This window comes from Leopardus geoffroyi, chromosome A1 (assembly GCF_018350155.1).
Source record: "Leopardus geoffroyi isolate Oge1 chromosome A1, O.geoffroyi_Oge1_pat1.0, whole genome shotgun sequence".
Taxonomy (NCBI): domain Eukaryota; kingdom Metazoa; phylum Chordata; class Mammalia; order Carnivora; family Felidae; genus Leopardus; species Leopardus geoffroyi.
The window spans coordinates 108,220,924-108,239,981 of record NC_059326.1 but is presented as its reverse complement, the minus strand read 5'-3'; the positions used below and the strand labels follow the sequence as shown (position 1 = coordinate 108,239,981).

Sequence of the window (19,058 nt, the reverse complement as noted above, 5' to 3'; positions counted from 1 at the left end):
TTTTTAGTATGGATGCCTTCATTTCCTTTTCTTGCCCAACAGCTGTGGCTAGGACTTCTGGTATTTTGTCCAGTAGAAGGGTGAAAGCAGGCAACTAAGTCTTGTTCTTGATCTTAAACGAAAAGCTTTCAGTCTTTTGACCATTGAGTATGATGTTAGCTGTGGGCTTTCCATATACAGCTTTCATTTTGTTCAAATATTTTCTTTCTATTACTAGAGTCTGTTGAGTGTTTTTTCTGTGAGATTGTATTGAATTTTTTCAGATGATTTTTTTCTCTATCAATTGTGATGATCATATCAGTTTTCTGCTCGTCATTCTGTAATTGTGGTGTCTTACATTGACTGATTTTCTTATGTTGAACCATTCTTGCATCTTTTTTTTATTATTATTTTTTAAATGTTTTTTTTTTAATTTAGTTTTGAGACAGAGACAGAGCATGAGCAGGGGAGGGGCAGAGAGAGAGGGAGACACAGAATCCAAAGCAGGCTCCAGGCTCTGAGCTGTCAGTATAGAGCCTGATGCGGGGCTCGAACTCATGGACTATGAGATCATGACTTGAGCTGAAGTTGGACGCTTAACCGACTGAGCCACCCCGGTGCCCCATCTTGCATTCTAGGAATAAATCCCACGTGGTCATCTGCATAATCCTTTAAGGTGCTAATGAATTCTAGTTAGCATTTTGTTGAGAATTTTTGCATCGCTTTCCTCTTGCTGCCTTTGTCTTTCTTTGACTCTTGATAGTTTGATTATACAGTTTACCCTTGAGCAACCTGGGGGCTAGGGGTGCTAACCACCACCCTCCTGTCACGTACTCAAAAATCCATGTAAAATTTTTGACTCCCCAAAACTACTAAGAAAATAAATTTTGATTGGCTTCTGTTGACCAGAAGTCTTACCAACAACATAAACAGTTAATACATATTTTGTATGTTACATATATTCTATACTGTATTCAAAATGTGAAACTAGAAAAAAGAAAATGCTATTAAAATAATCAGGAAGAGAAAATATATTTGTCCATGTTCACTTAGGTCACTGAGCATATGTAAGACCACTGTTTTAAAATCTGTGCCAAGTCAGCTGCATTTTTTTAAAGACTGGTTTCTAGAGATGTATTTTGTTCCTTTGAATGAGCCGTGTTTTGTTATTTCTTTCTATGTCTTATGATCTTTTGTTGAGATCGGGGCATTTGAAAAAGGAGCCCCCTCTTCCACTCTCCACACACTGGGTTCATGCAGGGGAAGACCTTCGCTCATCAGCCCAACTGAAGGCCTGATGGTCTTCTCCTCTTTCCTGGGAATGTATCCTCCCTGGGACGGCGTGTGTGCTTTTGTCCTAGTTCTCCACATAGCAACTGCTCTGACATGTTTCGCTTCCGTAAGAATCTCATTCGTGCTCCTTCTCAGGAGACTTGAGTTTGTGTTCCCCTGCCTGTGATCTCTAGTCCCCAGCCATCCACAGGTCTTGAGTCCACATGCACCTATGTCTGTTGTCAGCATCCTCCAATCTACCTTCCACATTATGCCACCATTTCCATCAATGTTGAGTCTGGCAAGACAAACCAATCCCTCACGTAGCCCCCAGACAAGCCAGAAAGTTAGAAGCAAGTTTCATTCTTTTCCTGGAGTCCTGAGGGAGAAATCCAGAATTAAGTGGTTTTCTCACAACTGAGGCACACTGCACAAGAGCAAGGGTGTGGCAAAGGCCAACAAAAGGCGTCAAAATTTCTGACCATTCTGAGCATAGCCTTTTTTTTTTTTTTTTTTTTTTTAATATTTACTTTTGAAAGAGAGAGAGAGCGAGAGCATGAACAGGGGAGGGGCTGAGAGAGAGGGAGACAGAATCTGAAGCAGGCTCCAGGCTCTGAGCTGTCAGCACAGAGCCCGATGCGGGGCTTGAACCCACCAACTGTGAGATCATGACCTGAGCCAAAGTTGGACGCTTAACCGACTGAGCCAACCAGGTGCCCCGAGCATGGCCTTTTCTGTTAGGCGTTCACTTAGTTGATGCAGGTGAACTGGTTTCTAGCATTTTCACAAAACTATTTTGATTCATATATTGTGTATTTGATGTTTCTGTGCGGGAAACAAGAGCCTAGAGCATCCTAGCCTGCCATCTTGCTGAAAACACCTCCCTGATAATTATTTAAAACGTATTGTTACTTTGTTTTATGTTACTGTTAGGAAATTAACAGTATAAAGAAAATGAAATCCAAACAGGAAAACCGGAACTACATGAAAAATAAAAGTCTCCATGCCTGCTTCTAACTCCATTCCTACTTACACACATTGCATTTTGCATTATTCTGCAGGTTACCTCTTTAATAAGAAATTTCATTTCTTGATTCATCAACTTTGAATCCTATAAAAGAGGAGGCTTGCAAGACTTCCTTCTCCCTCATTCCATTTATGGTTTTAGTTTACATTTAAGTTTCTCAATTGTTAGGTTTTTGTTTGTTAAGTAAGCTCTGCACCCAACATGGGGCTCAAACCCATGACCCCAAGATCAAGAATCGCATGCTCTACCGACAGAGCCAACTAGACACCCCTAATTTGTTAGTCTTATAATTTTTTCCAAGCTCTACTGAGATATAGTTGACATGTAACGTTGTTTGTAACTGTAAAAGATAAACACAGACCTAGAGGTAGTACTTCTCCCAGGATTTGCATAAAGAGATTAGCACTTACACTCTCCTCCACGACTTTGCCTTGCATTGAATTTTGCCATTTTCTAAAATGTATGGGGTGTTCTGTGAGAATAACTTTTATGCTATGCTTTTAAAAGATGATTATCTATGGACTCTTAAAGAGAGGCAATTAGTTGTCATATAACTCTTATTTGCATGGCTGACCCTGTCCTAGGTTCTTAAATTACGTACATTGTTCCCTCAAAATCATGTCCTAGCTTTGGACAAGTGTGTGGTTTATACCGGCATATCAAGAACTGTCCTTTCTGTTCACTGACAGTAGAACGTGTTGTCACCGTTACTACAGTCGTCTGCACTCCTTATCACAGTCTCAGCCTGGTGGCATTTCCAACTGTAGGTCTTCTTCCAAATCCCCAGCTGTCCAGGCCACTGGTCATTTTGTGATCTCTCGCATGATTTACTTATTTGGCTTTTAAAGTCCATCTGTCTGCATCCCCAACACTAGAATGAGAGCTCCCGGAGGGTAAAGGAATTTGTTTTGTTCACTGCTGTATCTGCAGTGTGTGAACAGTGCCTTGGGCACATAGTACTCAATAAAAAATGTTTGAATGCTTGAATCTTGCAGCTAATGATGCTTCTCATAACCAGCTTTCCTAAAATCTTCCCCTTGTTTCTTCTCATTAGGATAGACTGCTACATCAGCTTCAGACCGAGAAGTCCTGGCATTTCTTTGAATTATCCTCTTAAATTTGTTCTAATTCTTGCAGAGCATACTCTTTGGTACGTGTTTTCAGAAAGGGTGTGTGGAGAACTTTCTGACCACTCATCTTTATTTTGCCATCTCGTTTCACGGACAGTCTGGCTGTAGATAGAATGTACGAGTTCAAAGTAATTTTCTCTCACAAGTCTGAGAAAGTGCTCCATTATAGGGCTGCTACTGAAAAATCTCCTAATCCTCAGAAGAAGAAATAATCTCCCAGAGCAGGGTACAAGTCTTCAGAACAAAAGGTTTATTGAGGCTGTGAAGTGGGAAAGTATAAATGCAAAAAGGTTTTTGAAACTTCAAGACACAAAGAATGAAGAGAGCATTTCTTTTTGATATTTTTTTTCCTTCCCCGTGAGAGCATTTTCTGGGCTTAGCACACCAGGGATCACTTGAATCCTCCGTTTCCCTTAACTTTTCACACCTCCTATGACCTAACAGGCTGGGTTTTTTTTCTAAAATGTCTACCTGTCATGTTAGTCTCCTTCAGGAATATCAGATTGGTAAAAGGGAGGCAGGGAGAGAGGGTGGCTGGTTTTGGCTTCTCGGTTTCAGTAGTGCCTGATCCTGATAGGCTACTGGCCTGTAGCCTTTGCTCCGTTGTGCACAGGTTGGATGTGGCTGCCTCTAAAGAGGGATGATTCCACTCACTTCCTGTAGCTGAGTGCTTTGGTCTTTATGTGTGTATCCCCCAACAATTCATGTTGAAATCCTAACTCCCAAAGAGGGTACTATCAGGAGGCGAGGCAACCGGGAAGTGCTGGTCATGAAAGTGTCACTTGTGAAGAGATGTTTTATAAAGAGATTCCTATTCACCCTATGCAGATCTGAAGCCCAAACAGGCTAAGACACTATCCAAGCAGTGAAAATTAGAGGTAAGCAAAATCTACAGAGATTTGAGAACAATCAAACTCAAATCTCATAGCATTTGGAATTTAGAATCTGAGTGACTACCAAAAGCAGCAACAAGGATATTTACCTCTTCGCTGCACTATTTCTGAACAGCGAAACGATGATGTTGACAGACACCCAGAAACAGACACCGCCTGAGCATGCTGTGGCAAAGAATCGGGGTCCAACGTAAATAGTCGGCTGAAACATTTGAAAGGCACAGATGTGTAACGAATGAGTTTGTTTAGGTAACTAGGTGAAACTCTGAGGATTTTTAAGTTTTTTTAATGTTTATTTATCTTTGAGAGTGAGTGAGAGCAGGGGAGGGACTGAGAGAGAGGGAGATACAGAATCTGAAACAGGCTCCACGCTCCGAGGTGTCAGCAGAGAGCCCTATGTGGGGCTTGAACCCACCAACTGTGAGATAATGACCTGAGGCGGAGTTGGACTGAGCCACCCAGGCACCCCTGGGGATTTTTAAGTAAGTGTCTTGTTGGTTGTTCCTTTCGAAGGGCAAAACCAAAAATAAAAATCCTTGCTTAGGTATCCTTTCTGAGCTCCCAAAGCAGGCTGTCCTCATATTTATCCATAGAAAGGTACTGCCCATGAGAGTTTGAGTCAGTTGTAAAACCTCCAGTGAACTGTGTTTACAGGGGAGAAAATTTGGGGTAAGAGGTGGATAATGTCTTCTCTCCCCAGCTGTCACCTTCCAATCGGACTACAGTCCCCCTGACTGCGTACCAGGATCACCAGTCCTTCCCCCTCAAATCAAACATTTCCATCTCCTTATTCAGGTGGTAACTGAAGGCAGGCCAGACAGAAACCGTTAAGATCAGTAGACTGGAGAATGAGGGGAGGAGTCAAAAGTAGCTAACTGGTAGGAAGCACTGAAAACATAGTAAGAGTGAAAAGTTAATGTGCTTAGATATAAAGTCAGATTAACATGAGTTGTTGATTGGTAAAGTTTTCTTACTGGACCCTTCAGGGTGGAGACAATAAATTGAAGGTAACATTTCAGTTGCTTTCTTTGCCGTGTGCTCAAAGCATACTTTAAGCAGAAGGTAAATGATTTGCTTACCTATGCGAGTTGCAAGTTTTAGCAAATTCCAGATCATTTTTATAGATTTGTCCTTTATGTGCTTATGAGTCCTTGCACATTTTATTCATGTGTTTTGAAAACGTGCTCAAAGTAGAAATCTTGATAAACCAACATCAGTTTCTTCAGATTCTTTTATTCTTAATCATGATGTCTTAATTGTTACTATTTTATCATCTTAACCCAATTTCCTTTGAGTCTTGGGCCATGAAATGAGGACAACAGGCATCAAAACTTTTTGCTATATATATATATATATATATATATATATATATATATATATACACATATATATATACACACACACACATTTTAAAAGTTTGTTTTCGAGAGGGAGACATAGAATCCCAATAACCCACAAACCGTGAGATCATGACCTGAGCCGAAGTTGGGACACTTAACTGACTCAGCCACCCAGGTGCCCCTGAAATATTCTTCCTATTCTTCTCATTGATTTTTCTATTTTAGGACCAACATTACTTGGCAGGATGCACCCAAACCTACCTGACCTATGCACAAGTGCAGTGGAGAGTTTCTAACTGGATGTACTGGTCAGTGTTTCTCAATGGTGGCACTCTGACATCTGGGGGCTGGATAGATGTTCGGTAGCGCCCCTCCCTGAAGATGTGACAATGTCTCCAGACACTGCCAAGTTTTTCCTGGGGAGCAAACTTGCTGTCGTGTTGGAAATATTCCAGAACTGCTTAATATGGTAGCTCACTGCTTCCTTACTGTGTGGCTACAAACTTAAATTCTCTTTTAAAAAGCGATGGGTTGTATTTTCAGTTGTGATTACTGTCATGCAAAAACAAGAATGCTAAAAAGGGGCTCTAAGAGAAATGAAAAACCAAACCAGGATGGAAAGAAAACATTTATTGAATCAAAATCAATACTTTCTTTTTAATATCTACAAGCCAACACTGAATGAACACAATGTACAAAAAAAGTATGCTTATATTATAAAAATATGTCAATTTTATCTTCTGGGAGCTGAGCAGAAGTCATTTTAAACAAAATCAAGGCAAACTTGCTCTCTATAATGAAACTGCTATAATTTAATAACAAAAGTAAAAGCTAATATATACTCATAAAGTATCTCCAAAGGCCCACTTGAAAGGCGATAATGCTGCACTGGAAATGCCAAACCCCATCACCACAGTTAACGTTCCTGGTCTGTGCTTACTGGCACCACTTCATGCCTCCACCAGGGGAGAGCAGCTCTTGTATAGAACGCAGATCACTCTTAGAATCCATGGCATCAGTTAACCCTTGTTTCAGCAAACCACTAACAGTCAATCCTGTTTATTTAGACTCAATTTTAAAATGAGGCATGTTGCCCAAAATTTACAATTCCACTTAGGATGTGGGGAAGCTGCACCCTTCACACTCTTATCTTTAACCCTCCCTAGAAGATCTGTGTCCAAGGTTAGTATGTTAAAACTGTACTTGTCTCCTTGAATTTATTGGCACCTTCCTTGGCATATGTTCTTGCACACAGTGTGGCTACTGCAGGTCAGTTACACGCCGAGGAGCATAGTGATGCTCCTGGAGTATTTGGTCCACACAGAAGATGTTAATTAGAAAAAGAGTAACATCCAATTATGAATTCAGCAAAAGGAGCATGGCTCCCTGTGCTGTGATTCCAGGAGTTATAAGACAAGTATAAAAGTTATACGAATTTTAAAAGTCAAAATAGACTAAAGAGCATCAGTACTGACAAGGCCATGGTCAGCAAATTCCAGAATGCAGTATCCACAGAGTAAATTAAACTGCCTATTTTTACTACTAAGCATAGATATTTTTCTTCACAGATTCTCTCTCCGTGTGGGGTTGACACCTAAGAAGACTCCAAAGTGCAGAAACACAAGCACCGAGTTACCTAGCACCCCCACTGCACTGGGTAACTTAAATTCAAAAGCACTGGTGGAGAAATGCTTGCCTGTTTTGCCTATAAAAACCCATTATTTATCCAGTTACCTAATTTCTTGGCTTTCTACATTTTCAATTAAGCCCCACCTGCTGCATAAAATGCTAACCCTACAAAGTGTAGTCAGAACTGAATTAGACATTGGATTTAAACATTTTAATAAGACTACAAAACCACTAACTGTCTTAACACTACACCCTCATAGGGAAGGAAAAGTACTTACAGAATTATCTGAAATATACATAATTTGTGAAGAACAAACATTTTGGAGCCTGAGCAAAGGTTTCTCACCAATGTCCTAAAGAATCACCAGCCAGACTGTTTTCACGAGCAACGATTCAGTCAAGTCACTAAATTGCTCTTGGTAACTTCCACTACCCTGAAAGAAGTCTGAATATGGAAAGGCCAAGGACTCTAGAGTCTGAAGTTAGGAGTACCGGCCAGGACTTGAACAAACTGTTAGTGGAAACAACTGGATCCCATAAAACTAAAATAAAAACAAGTAAAAACAGAATGAGTACACAATGAGACTGGATGAGGGCATCACCCCAACACGCTGATACACAACCATACCTGTTTACAATCCCAGGTCCTTGCTCTCAAAATAAATATATTGAACATTTACAACCAAATGAATGCCTTATGAATGCCAGATTTTAACTTTAAAAGAAGCTACAGTTAGGCCTCTTTGTGTGAAACTGACGAGACGTGGTGCCACAGCTAACCTTTCTCTCTAATAGCAGCAGTTACCCTCGGCCCACAGCAGCAAAGAAATACTCCTTTCTGGCATCCCATGGGCTCCCATATGAAGCAACTTCATAAAGCATGCAGATATCTATTCTGCTCAAGTTTCAAATGAATAAAAATGATCATTGTGCTTGTGGATGTCATACCTTCCAAAATATACATAAATGGTGACAAATTAACAAATAATAGCAGGTCCTACCTTACCAACAAACTCATAAGGCAGAGGGTTGGAGATGGAAGAGAAATGTTTCAAAAAAAAAAAAAAAAAAGCAAAACAGTGCCAGCATTCACAAAAAAGATCATGCTAAGATCAGATCCATATTGGTAAAAATTAAGCCACAATCCAAAGTCTGTGAGTCCAAAGGCATGCATGCCAGCTGAAGGAAATGCAGGGTTCATCTCACAACAGCTTCTTCAGAGCAGAACAATAATATCTCACTGGAGAAATCACAACAGGGTGAACAAGATGCCATCACACTTCTTTTTGTATTTGAAAAGGAATCACGACAACAACAAAATTAAAGAAGAGTGAAAAGAGAAAACACAGAAATTCACAATGACCTATAAAACCAAAAGAAAAATCCAAATTATTTTTACACTTTAAGGATTCATCCTTTACAAATTAAACTAGACAACTCTTTCAAAGTTTATCATGAAAAATATATTAATAACGCTGTGTAAAATATAAAGGTACTTCATGATATATGGCATTCCCCACAGTATCAATACTCAAATCAGTAATTTCACTTTTGTTTAAGGGACACAATCTGTCAAAGCCCCCTTCCCAACTGGATGTCTTAAAGCATTTGAGAAGAGCAACCTAAAACTAATACTCAAAGTAAAGTGCCTACAACGATCACTAGAAACACTCAACGGAGTAATAGATGTTTGCCCTTTTTCAGTAATTCACAATTTCTAAAGAGAACAAAGTATGTATCTTTTAACTCCAAGCCCTCACAAGCTATGCTGTTGGCGTGTGGGAGCTGGGTACTCACTGGAGAAGGGACGCGGGGCTATCCAGCCTTCGTGTCCACAAGCTGCATCTGTGCACTGGCGGCCATGCCACCCCCATAGCCCCCCTTGGACTGCATCTGGTTCTGGATGGAGCTAACCTAGAACAAGACAGAAACAGAACCAAGTCAGCAACTAGGGACGATGCAGCAGATGCTGGTCTCAACATTCCAGCTGAGCAGTTGTGGAAAGCATACTTTTTATAGAAAAAAATTCCATTTTTATAGACTTAAATTTTTATTTTAATATTTTGTTTATTTTTGAGAGAGATCGCGAGCAGGGGAGGGACAGAGAGAGAGGAAGACACAGAATCTGAAGCAGGCTCCATGCTCTGAGCTGTCAGCACAGAGCCCAATGCTAGGCTTGAACTCAAAACCAGTGAGATCATGACCTGAGTCAAAGTTGGACGCTCAACCAACTGAGCCACCCAGGCGCCCCTAGACTTAAATTTGTCTGATTGCCCTGAGGCAAGTTGAGGAGGCTAGAAAACCACTTGCTGGGCCGCCTCTTTCTCTCCCCATTTACCAGTGACAAAATCCCTGTTCTGTAATTCACAATGTACTTGGTAACACTTCAAAAACAGTCTAAAGTATACAGATCAACTCTACTTAAAGTATACAGACACCTCACGTATGGAACCACATCCATTAGAGACAAAAGTAATTATGAATGAAATTGGACCAAAGATCAATTTTTAAAGTTCCATGTGATAGAATTTACATACTTGATAGTGTTAAAGTTAGGCATCCAAAGACTTGGATGGTAGTCCAAATGTATTCATTAATATGGTTAACTCTGGGTGAAGTATTTATTCTCTCTAAAGGTAAGTCTTCCTATCTGTAAAAGAGTCAACATGATAATCCGTCCTAACCACCCAAAAGGGCTATTTTCTGATGTATGAGATACATAAATGGTGCGGTATTTTCTCTCTTACTGGGCTAAAACCAAGGTGCATAAACTTACTGGCAAGTTGTGAAGTACCCTAAGTGTATCATCCATTATTCCAATCTTACTTCATACCTCACTGGAAGCAGTGAATCAGAGAATCAGGCTAGAATGCTAGAAAAAGGAGAGGTAAGAAAGTTTCAGAGGTGTTGACCTAACTGTGAAGAGTCAGAGAGCCCTGGCAATCAGCTCAGCCAGCCAGTTGACACTTCCATGGTTCCCCAGGGAGGGGACACGACAGACAACATCCATTATTAATCTACTTATCAAATACTTAGTAAGCACTTAATAGGAAACATGACTTGTGTGGTGTTTTCACTGGTGATGCTGAGTCAGTAGGTTTAAAGAAAATAGTAAAGACTTGCCTATTTTCTGAGCAAGGCAGTTTTAAATATATTCTAACAGAAAAGCAAAATATAAAACGCAAAGCTTATTTAGAATCCAAAAGGGTTTAAGTAAGAAAATGTAACTGGCTCTCAAACGGGTAATTTTTACCCATCTACTGAAAATTTTACTCACATTGAACATCTTATTCTAGTGGTATCACATGTTTTATCTGTTTTCACATTATTTAAAAGGACTACTTTATTAAAAAAAAGAAAACCTGAAATCTATAGGCCAATTTATTTTCAATAAACATCCCCAGTCTGAGAAGGCCACAGTACAGTCCATATGCTACCGTTAAAATTCATTTTCTGCTCCTTTTTTGTGGTACAAAGTTGATTTTACCTACCAAATAATTTCCCACCTAACATGTTACTTTTTCTAGATATTTTAGGGCCTATTTATAAAAAAAAAAAAAAAAAAATACAATCTTTGTATTTTTACATAGTGGATTCATAATGTCATGCTAATTCTAACCAAGAAAAGAAACTGGTTTTCCTCCAAAACTCAATTGTTCAATTTCAAACCCCAGGATTTAGGTTTTCTAATGTATTATTTTGACTGTGTCTGTATTTTAACACAGTAAGTCTACATTAAAACAGTCATGGAATCCTTTTCTAGCAAAAAATTTAGTATAAAAGGTTATCTTGGGAAGAACAGTTTATTTAGGAGAAAACAAATTCCAAGTCATCTGACCATTCAATAATCCCATATTGCACGGCTGTTTCATGTGCATCAAGCCATGTACCTAACACATGCTGCTCAGTCTAGGACAAACTAACAAGGCAAACTATTTCTTTGGATAAACAACATTTTTGCTTTTGTCTCACTTATACTATTACTGCGCATAAGAGCAAAATTCTCTCACCATATCAGGCTCAGACAAGTTTTATCTATCAATGAGACTTTCGGGAAACTCAGCAATGGCATGATATTCAACCTGACAGAACTGACTAAAAAACCAAGCCCATGCCCAATAGGAGTCAGAAGCTGTTTGTCACTGTACAAACAAAAAACTAATGTCGGCAGTAAGTACAAAAAGCCTTTGGGAGACATATTTGGTTCTAATGAGCTATGACGCTTTTTAAAAAATCCCATCGCTTAGCAGACAAAGCTGCCTGGAGACAGCCAAGGGCCTGTCTTGATCCAGCTCCTTCAGATGAAGCAGAAGTAGACGCCCCTTCAAGAGTCCTTCCTGAAGTTCTACCTAAATCAACGGCAACAATAGTCCCCAACATCAATGACAGGCTCCTTGTAGAGACAAAATGATGAATAGGAATCTTAAAGGAAATTGTGAAATGTACATAAACAAGATTTAAAAAGTTAAATACCATGAACTAAAAATTTAATTCATTTTAAATTAAAATGAATTTTAAAAACCTGAACTGGGGAAGACATTTATTATGAAATTAAAATTTGGGGTGCCTGGGTGGCTCAGTCAGTTAAGCATCTGACTTCAGCGAGTCTGAGCCCGGCCATCAGGCTCTGTGCTGACCGTGCGGAGCCTGCATTGGATCCTCTGTTGCCCTCTCTCTCTGACTCTCCCCTGCTTGCACTGTGTCTCTAAAAAATAATAAACATTAAAAAAAAATTCATCAAAATTTGAAGCCATTCAATCTATTTATGTGTATTAAAATAACCCTCTAAAGAAAAATCCTAGGTTCCCATTTGGTTATTTCATGCTGATCCAGGAAACAAAGCTACTGAATTTGTATTTTGATAGCAACCTGACACCTCTTACAACTCCACAAAAGCAGTTGAACAAAACAAAGTACTTTTCCTACAGATTTAAAACAAACAAGCTGTTTCCTTTCCAGGAAGCTACAAATGTTATTCCTTTGCTTACCTAGTAACTGATGTGACAAACTTGTTTGCTGTATCCAGGATAACCATCTACCTATTTTAAAAGTCTCTGCTCTCTTGTAAAGTCTTTTGTTAATTCTGCCAAGTAAGCAGAAAACGGGCAATTCTCTATCTATAAAAGTCTTACTAATTTTCTGGTTCTAAACACTTCAGAGACCATTTAGGTATATTAGTTTACTTTAGATTTTGGGCAAAGAGGCTCCTGATACTTAGTGGCTTATTACTTCAGGGCAATAATGAGCCAGAGCCCTGATAAACCCTCATTTGGTGCTGCTTCTATTCTAGTGCACTGTTTTCCTCTTGGATGAAAATTAAGGAATATACAAGTTCAAGTGAATAAATCTGAAGTCTATTCTGAAATACACTGAAATCTCTATAAATAAGAGCAAATATGCACAAATTTTAATTCTCTGCTTAGTATCCAAGTTATTTACATTTCAGTGATGAATAAATCACATTCTAGTATCAAGTAAAGGCTAATATTTTATAAGGTAAAAGTGATAAACAGGTCTGCAAAAGGCAACTAAGTAAATTTAAGAGAACAGAAAGATTAATGTTACTAAAAGGCTGGTGTTCAAGTCCTTTAAAGTATTTTTTCAGGAGAAAGGCAGAAATAAATGCAAAGTTTGGCAAGTTAGAGAAGAGATTAAATTTTCACTGCTTATTTTCTTCTCTATATACTCAGGTTATGTATTTATATTCAGTGCCTACACATTCAGTGAGCATTGTATCACCATTAAGAATGTATGTACCTGTCATACACATGACACAGGTCTATGCCCCAAGACCCCATCTGTATCTTCCATCAAAACACTTACGGAATTCATTCCACTGAACAGGTCTCCTGATCCTACATGAGCTGTGTGCACAAAATTTGTTGGCTCTCCAATCATACTTCGGTCAATCCGCCGGCGCCTTTTCTACAATATAGGGAATAATGTATTGAGAGACGATTTTATTAGCAACAAACTTACTCTGACCGATTTATATACTACAGATGAATGATTTTAATAACATAACAAAATTTGCCCAAGACACCAGGATCCTGAAATCTTGGACTACCACAATTACCTCATATGATGAAATCCCAAGAGAGATACATGCGCACGTGCACACACACACACACGACCCGTAAAGCAAAACAACATATTATTATTCAGAATTTAAAAGAGATTTTCTGGCATAGCTTTAGCCACTGGCTTGTTTGCATAATAACCATTTAGGTTTCATTGTTTAAAAAAAATAAGACAAATGTAAAATTATCATCAGTCGCCACTATTGTTAGCAAAGAATACAGTGTGATTTGAGTACAACACTCTGATTTTTAACATCACTTTCTAGCTTTCATGGTTAACTGACGTTATTTTGATGGTTATTATTACTTAGATTACACCCAAAAACCCTTCCACACTGAAATAAATCAGCTGCTCCGTCTGGAGGAGATCTGGTCCTAGCCTGTTCACTCTTTTCGGGTCTGCACTGACTGGGAATGAAAGCCTATCCAAACTCATACTAGGCTGGGCCTTAGTAAGTCCTAATTTCTGACAACCACCTCTGACAGGGTACAGAATCCTATTTTCCAGTAACTTGTGCTACCAGCTACAATCCTTCCCTCACCAATATGCCCATTCACCCATTGAGAGGTACTTCCAGGGTAACTGTCTTACTGATCGTGAGATCATGAGAATCATGAGATCCTTCCAGAGACCAAGGTTATCTTAAATCAGTCCCAAGTTTTCCATGAACCCCTTATATAACTGGGATCTAATATATTCTAGAAATTGGAGTGTATCTACATCTACTGAAAGGTTGCTAGAATCCTGATAAATCCTAAAAACAAGACAGACTCAAGCAACAGCCCCTCATGATTAAAAATTTATTTTCTACAAAGCCACACAAATGGAGGGTTCATGCATTAATTTTAGGAGCCACCAAAGATTGTTTTTACTGTCCTCTAGTTTTTACTGCTACTGTTTAGAATCCCAAAAGAAGCTTGAGCTTTTCCCTGGAAATACTTATGTTCATCCTCACAGTTCAACAGTGACACTGGACTACCTCCAAGTTCATTGGTTTTTTCCATCCAGGGTTCTATATGGCAGGTGGTGGTCCTTGTCTATCTGAACATAAGTTTTACTGTCTCTTGGGAGAGTTTTCTTCTATTATGTTTTTTAATAATGCACCTTGTGTTCCTTTTTGTAATTTCTGTAGTTCCTGTTATGTGCACAGTGGATTGTGTATATTTTCACCCATTATTTTTATTTCTCTTTATAGTTTTACTGTACTGGAAAGTAACTTTACTCAATTCTCTTTGGGAATCCACTAACTTTTTCCTATAGGCCAAGACAGTAAGTAAGCCATTCAGTCTGTCATAGCTTCAATTCCACTCTGGTCCTTTTGGCACAAAAGCAGCTACAGACAATGCATAAACATATTAAGTGGAGCTGTGTTCCAGTGAGCATTTATTTAAACAAACAAGTACCAGGCCCAATTTGGACCATAAGCAGTAGCTGGATGATCCCAGTTCTAGACCATTTTTTTTAGTAGATATGTATTATTTCTCATTTATGGTTATCTTTTCAGAAGCTTTGTTATGAGAGGACATCACTGCAATATTTTCTAATCTGAGAATTTGTATTATAGGTTTTCATTTTTCCCTCTCAAAATGCTTGACTGTATGAATTATAGTCGGTAAAACTCGGAGCAAAACATTCTCATTCGTGTACTTAAAGCCCCATTTAGTTACTTCAAGTCCTTTTTTGAAGGGTTGATAAATTCAATCATTCTTTTGGGGCCCTGCTTCCTAGGATTACAGAAAATTTTCATGTTATCAGAAAACCAAGGGAAGGTATCACATTCTTCAATTTTCTGTCAGCACAAAGGCATAGATTTCCTGCTTTTTATTATATGTTCCTACTTCAGGTGTCCTAAAGGAGCCTCAGACTGCCGACCCCTCCATCAGACTTGACACCCACAGCATCTTTTCATCAGGGAGCCCCATATCAGCAATGCACCATCCTTCCCACTCTGTTTTCCATCTTTTCCCCAGACTCCTAGTTTATCTATTTCTATCCCATTTAACGTACTTCCCTTCACACTATTCTCATCTGGGACAACATAGCATAAACGAGCCTTAGGAAGTAATGCTATCTTCTCTTTTCTAGGATTCATGTAGGGAAAGAAGAAGCTAATGATAGTCTTGCAGCTTTTTTCATCTTGGCTACCCTGTTACATTCCAGTGAATTTGTGTGTGAGAAAGTTGTTTGTCCAGGCACAACCAAATAATTTATGTTTGCCAGCAGAAGACAAGAATTTTCTCAGTACCCAGGCAAGACAAACTGTTGGGGCTTCTTCCCCAGTAAACCCCTTGACTGATAGAAAAGACTTTTAGCTTCCTGGCACCCTCCACAAAGCAGGAAAGGGTGGATGGCTCCAGGTGAAGAAAAAGGATAGCAGTTAAGTTCCATGGGATAATGGCATTTGCAGACCTGCAGACTTTTCCTCCTAAGGGCTTGTGCAACCAGCTTGCAGGTGCAACAGCTCATGACAGCAGAGGGTGCCACTCAGCTCAGCCAGAGGGCCCTCTTAGGCAGACAAGTGACAGGCATATTTCAGAAAGAAAGATCTACTTCAGGCCACTGGCAGTCTTGACCATCCCTTGCCCTGTGAACACATAGGAGCAACTTCTCAAGCTCGATCTTCATCATTGCCCCTGGAAGGTGTGTTTGTCTTAGCACAAGGCTACACTTGGCCCACAGCTTCACATGAAGTGATTCATTCTAACAAATGGATTACTGCAGGAAGATGTTGGGAGAAGAGTCAACACTCAGGCCATCACCCAACCCTTTCCAGAAAGGTCTCCTGAAAGGAATTAACAAATGGATCAGCTTGTGAATCAAATTCTAAGACTAAAACATTCTGAATTTTGAGAGAATGTTCAAAAGAGACTATTCTCTTAATGAAAAGCAAAGAACAAATAACTAATTTGTAAATCTGAGAACAGTGAGTACTGAGTTCAGAGTCTGGCTTTCCCTCACATACTGGAATGTTTCTTCATGCCGTGTAATCCGATACTGATTTAAGGTACAGACGTTGAAGCTTTCAGTCCTTCCTTCCCTGATGACATGACAAGTTGGTTTTAAAAGCCACTTTGTGATATCTGCAGCTGGCAGGGAGGCTGGAGGGGCCAAAGGAGAAGTTATTGCAGTAATGTTGGTGGAAAGAGAGGACTTGGATTTAGCTGACAGCAGGTGAAGGGGAAAGAACTGGGTGGATTTAAAAGGTATTTAGGGGGCAAGATCAACAGCATTTGGTTGCTAACTGGATTTGAGAAGGGAGAGCCAGAAGTTAAGAATATCTGAGAACAATGTGCACAATTCACAGGGTCAGAGAATACTGGAAGAGGGCCAGACTTTAGGAACAACATGAAAGAGTTTAACACACACTGAATTTGAGTTATCTGTGAGACATGCAAGTGAAGTTACCAAGAGGGCAAGTTGGATACACGGATATAGGATTCTGAAAGAGGCTAAACTAGAGATAAGAAATTAAGTCTCACCACTCAGCACAATAAATTTTTTTAATGTTTACTTTTGAGACAGAGAGCCATCAGGGAAGGAGCAGACAGAGAGGGAGACACAGAATCCAAAGGAGGCTCCAGGCTCTGAGCTGTCAGCACAGAGCCCGACATGGGGCTCAAACCCACAAACCATGAGATCATGACCTGAGCCAAAGTTGGACGCTTACCTGACTGAGCCACCAAGGCACCCCTCACCAGCAGAATAAAGGTGTACAAGTTAAGGGGACTTCTGAGGAAGACAAGTGCACAGAGGAATCCTAAAGTTGGGCAGAGAAAAAAAATCCCTCAAAGGACACTACAAAGAAAATGCCTGAAAAGGAGGAGGAAAATCAGGTGCGTCCTCTTCTAGGTGTCATGGAGCGATGAGGCAAACAGTGGAAAGCTGGGGAGAGGTCAGGTCAAGGCTGGAATATGTCTGCATATTCAGATTCAGCAACATGCAGTGAGCACTTTCGTGAGGGCTAAGAGTGGAAGACCACTGAGGGGGCAGACAAGTGTGTAGGAGTCAGGAAACAGAGCGGTCAGACACAAACAACTGGACAAGCCTAGGACAGGGACAAGAAGGCAGGCTGCAGCCGAAGGAAAAAAAGCCGTTTTTCCATTTAAGATGAGAAAGACTGGATTTATGCTTAATTTCTGATAAGATGCAGTAAGAGACTGAAAGTAGAGAAAAATAATGATCAAGATGGTAGGTTCCAGAGAAGGAAGGAAGGATAGATGCACACACAGACTGCAATGTTCTTTGGATCTGTGTTCTAACATTATCAATAAATCGAAAACCTAGATTCCAAATATAATTTATTATTTCAAAATACAAAAATGTATTATTTTTTAGTCACTGTGGACATTTAAGGAGTAGGACACCTCTGTGGTAAGACAGAGACAAGATTTAACTCATGGGTAAACAAGGGGAACTCCACAGTTGGGCCTCTGCAAAGAAAAACAGGAAATGGTGCACTCACTCTGATACGTATTAACTGCTGTCAGTAGCAGAGTCATCGTTTTTCCTGGAAACGTACTCTATTCTTTATAGGGAACTCTATTAAGAGTGTCAACCTTTTGAATAATTGTTGCTATCCTTGAAATACTGTTATTCTGCATAAGGTCAAGGAAGGAGGAAAGGAAAAATGTCTCTTCACATTTACTGAATGTTACTGATGCCTCCTTAAAGCAGTTAAATCTTAGACACAGATATTGAAATTTTTTTTTAAGATTTTTAACCTCTACACCCAATGTGGGGCTCGATCTCAATGACCTGGGAATCAAGAGTCACGTGCTCTACTGACAGAGACAGCCAGGTGCCACATACTGAAATAGTGTGGGATGAACTTGCTTTAAATTTTCCAGCTGAGGCGAGAGGGTCACAGGTGACACAGGATGGGGCCCCCAGCCACAGCTAGTGAAGCTGGGTGCTACATACCTGGGAGAGGCGGTTCTCTTCCCTGTTTCTGTGTACATGTGGTAATTTTCCTCATCAGTTTTTTTAAAGTAAGTTTTTAAAGATTTGTTATTTTAGTGAATTTTCTCCTACCTTTACAACTTAACACAAAAACCTAAGTCTTGTTTACTAGTAAAAACTATGTGACACGAGAATGAATAATAAACAATTCCTTTTCTGATTTCCACCAGAACTTTTGTCCTCCTCCTTTCTGATACTTTACTTTTTTTTAAAGTTTATTATTTTTGACAGAGAGAGAGAGAGAGAGAGAAAGAGAGCGCGCGCGCGTGTGCATGAGTGGGGGAGGGGCAGAGAGAGGGAGACACAGAATCTGAAGTAGGCTCCAGGCTCGGAGCGGTCAGCCCAGAACCTGACTCAGAACTTGAACCCACGAACCGCGAGATCATGACTTGAGCCGAGGTTGGACACTCAACGGACTGAGCCACCCAGGCGCCCCATGATACTTTACAATTCTAAAATCATACCCTACCTACTTCCTGTCTTCCTCCCCAAAACTACTGGCAGAGATTTTAGGTCCTTGAAAACTACACTGCAGAGCTCCCGTGTGACATTGGAGCTGGCTACATCGTCACCTTAGGGTGTGTGTGCTATTCACATCCATCATTCATGCACTCCCATCACATGTTCCTTCTCTGAAAATAAAATTATAGCTGAAAACCAAAAATGGCTTACACAGTATAAGGCCCAGGGGCAAGGTGTTCAGTGTACTCAGGGCTCCCACAAAATTTCTCTACACTTTTCTCAGCTG

General features: G+C 39.9%; 1 protein-coding gene across 4 annotated transcripts in view; it reads right to left on the bottom strand.

Moving 5' to 3' along the window:
* Nucleotides 1–6,256: 6,256 nt before the first annotated feature.
* CDC42SE2 (CDC42 small effector 2) overlaps nt 6,257–19,058 on the bottom strand; it is a 188,855-nt gene continuing 176,053 nt past the window's right edge. For 3 of the 4 annotated variants that reach the window (XM_045487834.1, XM_045487842.1, XM_045487853.1), the window contains exons 4-6: nt 13,094–13,195; nt 9,068–9,184; nt 6,257–8,633 (exon numbers count right to left, since the gene is read on the bottom strand). In XM_045487834.1, coding sequence (XP_045343790.1) covers nt 9,086–9,184; nt 13,094–13,195 — 201 coding nt within the window. In that variant the 3' untranslated portion in view covers nt 6,257–8,633; nt 9,068–9,085. The remainder of the gene's footprint in view (nt 8,634–9,067; nt 9,185–13,093; nt 13,196–19,058) is intronic. The other variant, XM_045487864.1, reaches the window with a different exon arrangement.